We start from the raw sequence: 13,908 nt of genomic DNA, 5'->3' as shown, positions 1-13,908 counted from the left end.
TACTCCTTCATCTCTGAATTCATAAGCATTAAATACACACACAGCTTGGAGCACTTCACAAAACAGAATAAATACATCTCCTCATTCAAATCAATAAAGCTACTTCAGTTAACAAAGACTTCATTCTTGTTGGAGCAATCAAAATCTATATAATGTTTGCTTTGATTACTGTACTGGGATATCTTTTCCCTGTACATTTGAGCTCTAATTGCCCTGCCACCAAGAGGCCAGCAGAAAAAAGACTGAAAACACAGAGCCAGGCTTCCCATTACAGGCAGCTACAACAGATTTCCTCCTACTGTCGCACACTGCTCAAAATTTGAGGGTTTCCTTATGAAAGCTTCTTTCTGTTGGGTAAAACGGATAATCTGGCGACATGTTGGCGGGAGTAAATACATTCTACGAAGGTGCAGTAGAGCAGCTAGTAGGGAGGGTTGTATTTTGAATCCACCGTACAACAGAGTAGTTTGTCAAGTTTCAAAATGTAAAAGGAAATAAAACCAAACAAAGTGATGCTGTTTGTTGTAGCTGTTTTTTCTCACAAAGTAGATATAAATGGGAAGGCTGGGGCCACTGCCATATAGTCAAACTCCCATAGTTTGCTTAATGTGATCTGTTTTCACAAAACAGCTCATGCACGAAACTGAAAATATATTGAACTATAAAGATAATCCATAACAATTAAAAATATGCCATTTTTAATCTAGAAGAAGACAAATGAATATTATGCAGGTCTGTGTGTAAGTTTGATCTTACTGTAGAGCACCAAAATGTTAACCATTTTCTCGGAAAATGTGTGTCTTCATAGAACCTGCATCCTCTTAAACATCTTTTGGCAGAAAATATTCTTATTATTCCTTTATATTTCTTTCTGTGTGCTATCAATTTCCTCCCTTAAGAAGTGGTTTAATAAATACTGTAATTATAATTCTTTGTAATGTCACTTTATGCAAAGTGTATCAGGCAAGGGAATCCATAAAATAATAAATGGAGTAAGAGCAACCTGGCATACACACCCACAGGGAGAATTTGAAACAAAGATCCTAAATGCAATTATGCCTTTATCTCCTGGTGCATAAGGCAGGGAGAAAACACGAAGGCAGAGGGTGGGCAGTGTGGTGATATTGAGATGTTGGAGAGATGATTCTTGTGACACCAGTAAAGAAATTTGGAGTACGCCCACCCTGAACGGGACAATCAGAAGTTAGTACTCGGTAAATAAAACAAAAAAACACTTCAGTGGGAAGTGATGGGGATAATCCCGCGGCAGAGACTGACATCCGTCAGTCACATTAATATTCAACTCGAAGATTGATGTGTAGTTACAATGCTACAAAAATAAAAAGCGCGTGGAGAGCAAGAGACGAGTATAACTGTTTTGTGCAACAGACTGAGATATTTTCCAAGTTATGCTCGTCCTTCAGCTCAGCTCAAGCCGGCGCCCTGGGAAACCTGGTGCAGGCTGATGTAGTTAACAGGGCCGGACCTAAGCGGGGCTTGTTCCCAGGTACAACGCGCGGGTAACGGGAAGCCACGGGACTCCGGCGCGTTCCTGGAACAGCCCGAGTCCTGCTGGGAGCGCGGGAACGCGCCGGGGCCGCGGCCGGTGTCTGACCCCCCTCTGCCGGGAGGGGCCGGGCCGGGGCCGGTGTCTGACCCCCCTCTGCCGGGAGGGGCCGGGCCGGGGCCGGTGTCTGACCCCCCTCTGCCGGGAGGGGCCGGGCCGCGGCCGGTGTCTCACCCCCCTCTGCCGGGAGGCGCCGCAATCGCGCCGGCGGGGACGGGGGGACCGCGCCCGCCCCCCTCCCGACCCAGGCACCGCCACAGCCGCTCCCGCCTTTTGTGTTTCTGCGGTGATTTTTCAGGCAAATGAATACAGTGATTATAATGATCAAGCTTTTTCTTTCCTCTTTTTTTTTTTTTTTTTTTTTTTTTAAATTAAGTGTTACCGAGTATTTGTAGGTGGGAAATGTTTTGATATCGTATCATGCAACAGGAATAAGGAAAATACTTTGAATACTGCACTTCAAATGCTCGTGATGAATTGTGCATGAATGAGCTACAGCTCAGGAGCTGTTCAGAGAAAATATTCACCAAACAAATATGAGGAGAGAATAAATAAATAAGAAATCTGTGATCTGTTTATAGATAATTCACATGAAAGAAAAAGCTCTTTGGATGCATTTTTTTGGCTGTAGCTGGAGGACACAGATTTCAAAAATGGGCAAGGAGCCTAAGTCCCATTGCCATTCATGGCTATGATGCTCCTGACTACTGAAAGTGAGACTTAAACACCTTTGAATTTTTTAGCTTTATTCCCTAGGCATATGAGTCGCCAGCTCCAGCAGCATCCTCTTGTACAAGTTAAACCAGGATATTACGTGCAGTAGGATACAGCAGGATGATGTGCACAGTATCCAGCATGAATGCAGTGACAGAATTTGCTGATACTTTAGTATAATTACTTGAAATGGTTCTTTAGTTCAGGAACATCCCCTTCAGATATTATGAGGTGCCAAAGTGTTCGAAATAACGGTGAGGACAACAAAGTTGTTAACTGTCATAAATTTATTAAACAAGCGGGACCTGTACACCTGAAAAGGCATCAGGAGCAGGACATCATACAGCCTCCCAGGTGATTCAGTACAGTTCTGGAGTGATTTTGGAAGTTGAAACACAATCAGTTGTTTTATTAGATTTCACTAGGTATAAAAGAAATTTTCCTTGGACCACATTTCCACTACAGTCAATCATTCCCAGCATGAAAAAAACGCTCAGAAGTTTTTACTGGGAATGGGGTTGTGTTGCTCTTGAAATGTAAGATATGAGAAGGGTCGTTTCATTTGCTGATCCACAGTATCACACAGAGGAAGTAATTGCCTATCTAAACTGTGAGAGAAAACTGCAGTACTTGATAGCTTGTGGTACGTATGTCAGTGAAGTGAGAGGCTTGTCACACACCTGCTTCTTGGATTGCGTTGTGCTGGGCTCTGCCATAAAATAAGAGCAGCATGGCACAGCCTGGGGGAATGGCACAGCCAAAAGCAGGTGTGTGATATACCTTTCATGGCATGCATGCCACATGCTACCCAGCATTGCACACAGCTAGCAGAGAAGCTTGCAAAATATATCCCTCGCTCAAATACTCCACTCTGCTTTAGGTGTATCTCAGTAGCTGAGAGCATCTTGACTATCAAACATAATCACCTGATGCGGAGCCTGAATCTGCATCCGTTATTAATGAGTCCTCAGGACAGTTGCCCAGAGGTGACAGTATCCGCCTGGGAACACAATGCTCAGTGTGAGGATGGGTTACAGAATCTTACTTGTAATTATCTATGCACACAAGAGACTCCTCTCCTTGTACAGACCAGCATTGCTCAAGTCCCACGTAATACAGGGGACCTTAGTACCTCTGCTCCAAAGTCATTAATCAAATTTCGCAACTCTTTGCAATGGGGATCAGGGCTCTTTGTTTTAGTATAGTGCCTGCTGCAATGTGGTCCTGAGCTGTGCCACTGTAACAAAAGAAAATATAAATTTCCCTTGAGTTCTGTAATTAGATTAAGGTTTGTATAAATCATTATAAATGTAGAGGATCCTACGAAAACATCTAGGGCAAAACCTGGTACCTACTATACTAGCATTCACAATATTAATTATGAAAGCTGATAGTACTTCTCAAATCCAATATGCCTTCTAATTGATTGTTTTGCTACTCCAGATGCTTGGGCAATAAAATACACTGAAGTCAAATTCACCAGCCCTGTGCTTTCAAAAACTGCTTGTCAAGAGCTTGAAATTCCTGAGTTGACAGTAAGGGTGAAAAACTTCAAGTATTGATTTAGAACCTAACTCTCATTTAAAAAGCTCTTTTGGAAAAACAAACAAAGAAAACAAACCCTGACATACACAAGTTACACAGAAACCTTTTAAATGTTACCCTAGATTTTATAGTTACTTACTGTGGGTATCTAATTTGGAGTTGCAATTTCTTGAACTTACCTGAAAAACTAGCTAAGGCGGCACCTGTTAGGCTGCTAAATCCGCTTTCCAGTACAAACTCTTTGACGCTTGATATTTTTGTCTAAGGATGAAAATTGGAGATTAATATTTGCTTCAGATGAGTTTGTGAAGGATATGCAGTGATTTTTAAGGACATGAAAGGTGACAAAAAGATAAACTTACATTACATGTACTTTTAAGTCACTTTTCAAACAGCTGGGAAAACACCTCCCCAGCCAGGTTCTATCAGGAAAAAAACCCACTCTGGAATCAATCCAGGCAATTTGCACTTTCTAATCCCAAATCCCTGCATTATCTCAGTCCTTTAACTCCTGTGTCAAATCTGAAATTTATTAAGATGGGTTAATAATTCTGTTTATCTCACAGGGAGAAGGGTAAAGAGCCCTAGAGACAGACTGGCTCCTGAATAGGCAAAATCCAGCGTGGTGGCATTAAGGATGGCCCAGGCACAAGTGCCGTTTGTCAGTGCATGGAAAACCTCTGAGAAAGCTCCGTGATGCAGGCACACGGAGCACCCTTGGATGCCCTTCGTTACGCAAAATGGAGCATAGAAGGCTTTGAAAGCATGTTTTTACAGAGAAGACCCCTATTTAGCTATTTGTCACTGTTGCTTGAACCATCTTCTCCAGGTCGAGGTATACCTACTTCCAGTAGAAGGGATTGCTGAACACCTCAGGCTGCAGTAGCTTTGTTCCTCTGTGGTCCACCACACCTTGGGTACTGGAAAAAGACTTGCTTTCTCCCCAAGCCAAGAGCTTGTGGTCCCCATGCCATCATTTCTGTCACGGCTGTGAGGCAGCAACACTCCCCCATGCACCTACTCCGGGGCAGAGAGGCTGACATGTTGGCAGCCACCAGGGATCCCCAGGCAGGGCTGCAGGGACGTCATCCTGAAATTGGGATGGACCTATTTAATGAGGTCACCGAGCTACTAACTAGAAACTAAGCCTGGAACTATAGTTATTACTCCTGGGAAGCCCCAAAACATCAAAAATAAATTAACTCCATTTAATGGAGAAACAAGCCCTCCCTCCCCCGTCCCTTGTGGCAGTAGCTGTACCCGTCAGCTGGTGCTGCAACGAATACATCTTCCACGTGTGACATCTTTCAGGGGTCTCTTTTCTTGCCTCTGCAAAGTATCCTCTAGCACAGGGGAAACAGTAAATACCCAACAAATGAGAGATGCTCCCAATTTACAGTTACAGCAAAACTGGCAAACAAGCATCACACATGGAGAACTGCTCTGTTGACTACCAACCTGAGACACAAGGCTGGGGAGCAGGAGGTCAGGGATCAGTGTGGCGAGCACATGCAGTCAAAAAAGCTCTTGTTCAGGAGCCACATTCTCCTTTGAACATGGCTACGAGTTGAGAGTTTCCTTTCCACCACTTACAGAGTCTCAGGACTTAACTCATGGGTTGTAGTAGAGCCTTAATGTTTTCTGAACTATGCCATTGTCTTTGAAGCGGATGGGACTCGCCCCCTTAAAAGACGTAGTACAGGCAGGAGAGGGAGAGCTGGCGGGCTCTCCTTGGAGAGCACTGCTTAGAGTTACTGGGTGAATCAGCCTGTTGGGCTTGAAATGAACCCTTTCTGGGGCACCTTCCACGCATACCCACGTGCGCCGCCCAGAGCAAAATCTGCCCCTTTTTCTTGCTCTGTGCCTGTACAAAAAAAGAAACGTTGCTTTCCTGTTGCACAACAGCTTTGTCTCAGCTGCTGTGGAGGAGAAAAAAAACCGTGCCCCACCAAACCCAGAGATGGGAACGATCTGGGTAATTCCCTGGGAAGGGCATTATAGTCAGGGGGCAGGTGGGATGCAGCCTCCCTGGGGGCAGGCAGCTCCTGTGGCCCCTCGGAAACCCTCCTGCAGCAGCAGCGATGCTGCTACTGTGTTGCTGCCAGGGGAGGAAAGCAAAGCCAGCGTGTCTGGGAAGATCCCAGCCGCGCATCAGAGGAAAATAGCGCTCCTTGCCTGATAGGCAGCCCTGCTTGGGGGAGCTTTCTGGGCTGGAGAAGGCGATGCTCCCTGGAGTGCCATGGTGTGGGGAGGGCTGTGGGGCCGCAGCTCCCCGGCCTTGGCAAACCTGGCGTGTGAGTAGCTGGGTCTCGTCACGGCTGGGGACAGCCTGTCTGGGCTCTGCGAAGGGAAAGGCAACTTGAAAAAAACAAACCCCCAAACCAAAACAAGCCCTAGAAAGCAACAGCAAAACCCAAGCGAGCCCGGGTCGAGCAGTGAGCCCGAGATGTGGGCACTGGTGGGCGCATGGTGAAGGCAGGGCTCAGGGGAGAGCTTTTTGGGGGCATAAGGAGGGTGGGAGGGTAAGGTCTGGCAGGGAGCGACCCCAGCCTTAAGAGAGAGACCCTGGGGGACAAACAGGGAGCTGTTCCGCAGGGATGGGGGGGTTCCCTGACATCCCTCCTGATTCTGCCTCTCCCCCTGCCCCTCACTTGTGGGACCAGAGGGGTGCCCCCTGGCCGGCATGGGGCTCCCCCACCCTGCATTTTGTGGCTCCCTCAGGACGGCACTGGCCCCCCAGAGCCCTGCCGGTGCGGGGTGGGGGGTTCAGACCCCCGGGGACGGTGTGGGGACGAGAGAGCCACGGGTGGAGCGGGGTCCGGCCAGCGCAGCCCCAGCTGCCGGGGCTTCTCCCGGCTGCACAGCCCGGGTGGGCTGGGGAGGGAGGGTGGGGGTGTGTGCGTGTGTGTTTGTGCGTGCGTACACGTGTGTGCACCCGCATCTGCGTGCGAGTGTGCCCGCGGGTGTGCGCGCAGGGGGCGCGGGCGGGGGAGGCGAAAGGGGGCCGGTTCTGCAGCGGGTGGCTCCCAGCCTCCCCCGCCCCCTTCCCTCTGGGTCTGCTCCTCGCTCCGGCTCGCATTTTATCGCAGGCGGCCGGCGCAGCCCCCTCTCCCAGCCCCGGCCCCGGCCCCGGCCCCCGCCCACCCCCGGGGTGGAGGCAGCCGCGCCGAGCCGCCCGCGGGAAGAAGGCAGCTCTCCGCCGGGCTCCGCGCCGCTCCGCGCCCCTCCGCGGGGCCATGCAGCGCCCCTGCCCCCCCGCTACGAGCGGTGCCCCTGGCCCCGCCGCCCCCCGCGCAGCCTGAGCGCCTGGTGGGGGCTCCGCGCCGCTCCGCGCCCCCTCCGCGTCCCTCCGCGCCCGGCGGTGGGACGGGGCTGGCGGAGGCAGAGGCGGCACAGCAAAGCTCGGCGGCTCTGCGCGACTGCCCCGCCGCCCCGGCCATGGGGAAGGGGCTGGAGGGGACGGCGGCCCGCTGCGGGCTGGGACTGGGATACCTGCTGCAGACCGTGGTGCTCCCCGCCCTGGCCGTCCTGGGGGCCAGCAGCCCCGGCTCCGCCGCGCAAGGTAAGGGGTACACGGATGGAGGGGGGCCGGGGCGCCCTCCGGCTGCGGGATGAAAACGCGAGTGGATGCCGTGATTTGGAGGGCTTTCATTTCGTGCGTCTGTAGGTGCAAGCGGGGCATTCCCCTGCATGCACGGCTCCCCCACCCCCGCCGGCCGGCGTCTGGCGGGGGTGTGTATGTGTGTGTGTCCGGTCGCCCCCGGCGGCTCGGGTCTGTCGTTGCTGAGCCTGGCCGGGACAGGCGTTTCCTTCGCTTCGTCCTCGAGCGGGGCACCGAGGCCGGAGGGGGGCTCGGGGCTGGGGGAGCCCCGCCGGTGCGCCCCGGGGGGTGGCCAGGTGCGTGGAACGGCAGGTGCGAGGCGGGGGTCCCTCTGCGGCGGCACCGCCGTGCCCCGGGGCTCTGCGGGCGGGGGTCGTGCGTGAGCCCCCATCTCCGCCACATACCCTCCTCCGTCGTGCCTAGAACATGATACACCCGAAGGGAGTTACTGTGTTTATGCTTTTTTTCTTTTTCTTTTCCCCTTCCCTGTCGGGGGTTCTGGAGTACATCTAGATCTGTTTTCCCTGTAGCCCATGTATAAATTCCCCTTTCCAAGTGAAAATGTCTTGCTTCTCAGTGCGTGTTTAGCGATGTCTTGAGAGCATCACAAAGACCCCCGGCTCAGTGTGTCACCCGCCCGGCAGACAGCCACAGCAGGAGGCTTTTTCTCCTGCGAGCTGATGCTGGATAAACTTTCTCGGTGCTTTTCTCCTCTCTTCCCAGGAGTTAGACCTAAAGTGGAAATGCGTGGCTTTTGCTGGGAAATACTTTTCTACAACCTCCTCAACACTGGAGAGAGAGAGAGAGAGAGAGAGAGAGAGTGAGAGGTTGCCGCTGCATGTGGGCAGAGCAGCGCATAGCAAGGATGTGCGGGTTCATTAAAGCACTTGGAAATCCTGGTTATGTGGTTAACAAGAGAAAAGGAATTTTAGAAGCTGTTTCATTTTGGATTTTTTTCCCATATATGTCACCAGGAAATAGTAATATGCACCAAAGCTTTGATTTGGAGTTGTTAGCATAGTGCAAGTGGAAGAATACTTGGTTTTCCCCCCCAGCATCTCTGCGGAGAGGCACTTGAGACGACTGCACAGACCTGACCCTGTGCTCTCACCCAGCCATTATGAAGTGCACTCCTCTGTGGCCTTTCTGACAGGAGAGCGGTGCTGGTTGCTCTGACTCCCTGTGCCCCTGGCAGGCTTTTGGGAGCCTTAGGCTTGCTGCCGGTGGGCTGGATGCACTGTACATCATGTCTGTCTGTGTAACGGTGCTAATCCATTTCCCGCTGATACTTACTCTATCTTCAGAGTCATGTTCCCTCACGCATACCGGGCGTTTATCTCGCAGGAAGATCAGAAACCTGGTCATGAAAAGGGGGTAGCAGAGAACAAGAGTACAAAAATCCCTTATGCATCGTGTCAAGTTTCTTCTGTGTCTTATGTACCTTTCCTTTCTCCATGTTTGAGATAGGACAGGTTTGATGTTATCTGTTTAAAGGTTTTAATAGTACCATGTGCACGTAGACCTAGATGTCGGTGGGTATGTATCGGTTTGTGTAGATGGGGGGGTGTTGAGGGGGAAAGATCCTCTCAGATAGTTGTACCTGGAGCAGAAAGGAGCCTGCCTGCTCTGCTGACAGGACGTGGGTAATTCGTGTGACAGATGGCCTGAGCGGGGAAGAGAGGACCCCCTGCGTTCGGCTGTTCCAGAGCGCATATCTCAGTGCCACAGGGCGTACCTCACACTTTCCGATGGTTTCTCCTTTCCATGCGTACCCTCCATGAGACAACACTGTGCAACAGAAATGCCACGAGGGGAGAGGAGCCAGGCCCCCTGCACTGCAAAGGGCGGCAGGCGTGTGGGGCCTGTCACAGCATACAGGAGCGCTCACCTACCCAGAAAGGGATGGAGAGCTCTTCGGCAATGCTTCCCCTTGTGTGGCATGTGATAAACTTTCACAGCAGAGTGGAAAATCCAGGGAGTGTGGTTGGGATATAGCCATTCATCTTGGACTTGTTTTTCCATGTTATGCTTTTATTTTTATTTCCCGTTTGCTAGGACCAGGCACAGAATTTGGGTGCAGACCTGGTTTTGGCATCTTTCCCAGAGCTGAGGGATTTTCTGATTGGTGTTTGCAGTGGGGATCTTCATGTATGCGTATGTGCATGTGGTGCTTCAGTGAGGCAATGAATCAACAGTTTAACTATGCCCTCTTCAGGAAGTTTTCTCATCATATAGCACTGGGCAAAGTTTTCCTTCTGTTTTATTTATACATTTCCAAAAATGCGTGAACATTGAAATGCTTCTTACACAACCACTTTTCCCAAAGTCATCCTCCATTCAGTCCACTCCTTCGAAATGGAAACACCCCTCTAGTCTTTTCAGTTGCATTCCTTTGAGAGCAATAGAAACAGGACACGTGGAAGTTACACTCCAAACTGGTCTCAGTCTTCTGATTTTCAGTGGGTCTGGAGCCAGCTGACTTGGTTTTAGTTGGGCAAAAAAATTCAGTCTTCCTTTGTGATACCTTGAAAAGGAGAAAAAACTTTAAGTGATGTCTCCTGAGAGCAGACACATAGTTACGATTTAGAAAGGGGAGGAGAGGAAGGGAAAGAGGGTGTGTACATTTTTTTCCAGTACTTGCTGCTGGTACTATTTCTTGTTTTGCTTTTCTTCTCCGTTCCCCAACTATCTTTATCATTTGAAGCAGGCTAAGGAGGCTGTGAGCATTGCTGGGGATTCTGCTTTCATGCCTTCTTTTTCCATTGCCTCGTGGAAAATAAATTAACTGAGTAGTTGGTGGACCAACCCCCAGACTCTCTGGCAGAGAGATTCATATCACTGCATCTCAGCATCCTCCTGTGAGCTTCTCAGCAGAGCTAAATACACTTTTTGTTTTATTAGCATTTCTTATCTTCTTATCTGAAGCTCTCTAAGTATTTTTCCACTGTTATCAGGAGAGAACAGGAAATAGCCACAATGATAGAGACAGCCCTTAATTCTCAGAGTGGAGTGAATGGGACCAGAGCGATTAGCAACCCAGAATCAACTCTGATCTGCTGTTTGCTGCATTCATTATACCTTTAGGACAAGCTACATCAGAATGAGAATTCAAGTGTCCCAAACGGTGAAAGAAAGAGCAACCATCCCTGGTTGCATCTACTCCTGCCTGGCATTTCAGTGCCATCTCCCGTAAGAGCAACTTTTCCTTTGGCTCTTCAATCAGCAGAGACTGAGTTTCTGCCGTTGGCACTTCCCTACTTCCCCCCATCACTGGATTTTAAAAGTGTTTGAAGAACTTATCCTGTGTCCCCCACCTTTTTGGGGTGTAGGTGGGGTGAAAGGGAGGGTCAGGTTGTCTTATCTGTAGTGACAAGCACGGTTCAGACATCTTTATGGGCTAATAATGATGGTGTAAGAGATGGATAGAAAAGCTAAAGGGACTACATATTAATGAGTTTTTGTTTCAGTTGTTCCTTTGCAACAAGAGAGTACAATTTTTTATGTCTAACCCCTCAAACCTAATTACATCAAAGTGATAATTTCAAAAGAAAACTGTAAAAGAGCCATATGTGCAGATATTTGTCTTGCCCCAGCAATAGTCTGTATTAGCAACAGCAGCAGTTTGAAAATGCTTGGTGCGGAAAAAGTGAAATATAACGTGTGAATGTACTAACCTTTTGGGGATGCACTTCTTAATTAAATACTTAAACACATCTGGTTGAAAAAAAGGGGGGAAAAGAACTTAATTATCTTGATGCATCAGTGGACCGATTGTATTTGATCATGTGGGTGTAATAGTATCCGTACTAGTAAAGTGAGGGCCAAGTAGTATTTTGCTATGAATGGATAAGCCCCTTTGGAACATTAGTTTGTTTTAAAGTGTTGTGCTATGGCAGATTTCTGTGATGTTGATGAGTTTGGGCTGGATGTGGTAGCCTGTACTGGCCCCGAGTAGCATTTTAGTATTGCTTTAGGCTCTGCTGAAAGCAAAGCAGCCACTGGGTTTCCTTTGCTGACTGAGGTGCAATTTAAGCAGATTATAATGAAGTGGACGGATCTGTCTGCAGAGGAGGGATTCCTCTTCAGGAACACAGGAGCCAGAATCTGGGCTCCACTTCCTCCGGATCCAGTCTCTAGCAGCTGGTTGCAACAGTTACAAAAAAAGTATATACATCAAATACAGCCCCCTTCTGATGGCTTTTCAGCATTACTGTCAGTGTCATTTATGCCCCTGTACAGTAGGAATGCCTGAGTGTATCTAAACATTTCCACAATTGTGCATATGTATACTGAATCATTCTATGTGGATCATTCATTACATGACTTCCCCCCCCCCCCCCCCCCCCTTTGGTAGTGGTCTCAAACCTTGATCATTCACTGTATTTTGGGACTAGCTTTGTGTGTGACATCCAAAGTCAGAAACAGGAAACAGCATTAACCATATTAAAAAGATTTTTCCTAATTTAATTTTCCAAATACAGTATGTCTGAAAACAGGAATACAACTCTGTGCCAAGGGCAGGCAAATCAGTTCCATAGCTGGGCTATGCAGCAAGAGAGGAGAAAATGTGGATTATATTTATTAGACATTTCAAGTAAATATCTTGATTTTTCTGCAAGTTGAAGAGGGGTGTTTTGAGGTGCAGTCCCTCCAGTTCAGTTGAATAGGATGTGAAGCAACATCAGTTCCCATGGAAGGTGAGAGGAGCCCCAGCTCACTAGGACAACAGTTGAGTATTTCCGTACAGCGTATGACCAGAGTTTTGTGTATATGTAAAATACGAAGGAGAGCTGTACTTTTCAAAGTGAAGCTACTTTTATTTTGTACTACCAGCTAAGTAATCTTGTTTGGAGTAACCTGTTTTATAGTGTGTGGCTATGTTTGTGACTTTCTGGTGTCTTTCTGGATTTTAAATCATCGGATTTTTGAGGAATCGGTTCTGGTTACTTTTTTGGGATAAAGGCACAACAGTTGCTTTTGCAGCTTATCAGAAAAATATGGTTTAATTGCTGTTGCAAAGGGGAATTCCTGGGTAATTTTGCATTGCTCAAAGTAGTGAACAGTTTGCTGCGATTTAGCCGAAGAGGATTTGACTCAATGCGAGTCTCAAATGTTCAGATCATTGGTTTGTCATCGAAAACATGTCTATCTTTGAAATAAAAGTTAATTTAATCGTGGGTGCTCTGCCTATGCAATATGTTTCATACAATTATCTATATGTCACTGTAGGAGAAAATGGCATTCCCTTTCCCATTCCCTCTTTCCTCTCTTGCAAGTGGGGAGAGGGTTGTGCTAGTTTGTGAAATGCACATCTTGTTAGCCACCCAGTGGAGGTATTCAAGTTTAGCAGGCAGGGATCTTGGCATCGGTGCCAATAAAGCAGTAATTACATTGCCTGTCATTTTCATTAGCCATCTTTACTTTCACCTTCAACTTGGAGGTATAAAACAGCGCAAGCTTTTAAAGCGTAAGTCAAAGATTAAAAGCAAGGAGTAAGAGACAAGCATCAGTTTTTCAGTTGGCTACAACCTCCATCAGCACAGCAGCAGAATAATGTTGTGCAGAGGCACAGTTCAGTACTAACTGCTTCCAAGGACTGAAGGGATGGTGGTGTTTTAAGTGATTTATTGCGTGTGCTTGGTAGAGTCCAGTCTTGGGAGCAGACGCCCCTGGAGCTTTCCATCATAACATTATCCAAGAGGCGATCTGAAAAAAATGCTGTTAAGTCTTCTGGGAGGTAAACTGTATACAAAGACTGACTTAATTTGCATCATTTGTAAGCAGGCATTTGAAATTATGCTAAAAAGGGTTATAAAGGGTTATGCTAAAAAGGTTATAAAGAAGCTTATGTTGAACAAATAGGGACAACAAAATTCCCCTTAATTTTCCATGTACTTTGTTTCCCTGTGTTTAATTTAATGGGATCATCTGCAGATGCTCCGACCCCAAACTCAGCAGTGTCATGGGGAGACACTGTAGTGTTGGGCAGATGTGGGAAGACAATTTAGTATTGTCATTGTTTTTGTGATAGGTCTGCTTAAACATCTTGCAGAGCATCGGTTGTGGGTTTTGTATTTAGATTTGTCTTTCTCTCGGGTAAGGATGTGGCATAAAACTGAATTTAAGCCGTAGGTGTGCATGCTAGCCAGAGAAGGTAAAAGAAAGCCCCGAACTATAGTGGTGTTCCAGTTGCTTTCTTCGAGGCTGTCTCTGCTCATACAAACAGCACGCACAAGTCAGGCACAGCGGGCAAGAGCTGCCAGAGGTTTTCCCAGCTTTCAGTAACCTTAGAGATGCTGTATACAGCTTTCCCCCTAGGTAGTCATCATTAGAACAGCTTCCTGTTTGCTTTTATAACTCCATCCCAAATCACATGTACATTAAGCAGGAAACGTGGGATTTCCTCCTGATTCGTCAAATGCTGGGTTTTAGGGAGTTCCTTTATAGCCTGGCACATCATTATCTAAAAGTTTTGGGCTGG

The 13,908-nt window shown here is 47.9% G+C and overlaps 1 protein-coding gene across 2 annotated transcripts in view; it reads left to right on the top strand.

The window, feature by feature from the left end:
* Nucleotides 1-7,023: 7,023 nt before the first annotated feature.
* UNC5C (unc-5 netrin receptor C) overlaps nucleotides 7,024-13,908 on the top strand; it is a 267,281-nt gene continuing 260,396 nt past the window's right edge. For both annotated transcript variants that reach the window (XM_074823136.1, XM_074823135.1), the window contains exon 1: nucleotides 7,024-7,388. In XM_074823136.1, coding sequence (XP_074679237.1) covers nucleotides 7,265-7,388 — 124 coding nt within the window. In that variant the 5' untranslated portion in view covers nucleotides 7,024-7,264. The remainder of the gene's footprint in view (nucleotides 7,389-13,908) is intronic.

This window comes from Strix aluco, chromosome 4, assembly GCF_031877795.1.
Source record: "Strix aluco isolate bStrAlu1 chromosome 4, bStrAlu1.hap1, whole genome shotgun sequence".
Lineage (NCBI taxonomy): Eukaryota > Metazoa > Chordata > Aves > Strigiformes > Strigidae > Strix > Strix aluco.
Note: the sequence above shows the minus strand (reverse complement) of the source record. Positions and strands in the feature narration are given on the sequence as shown.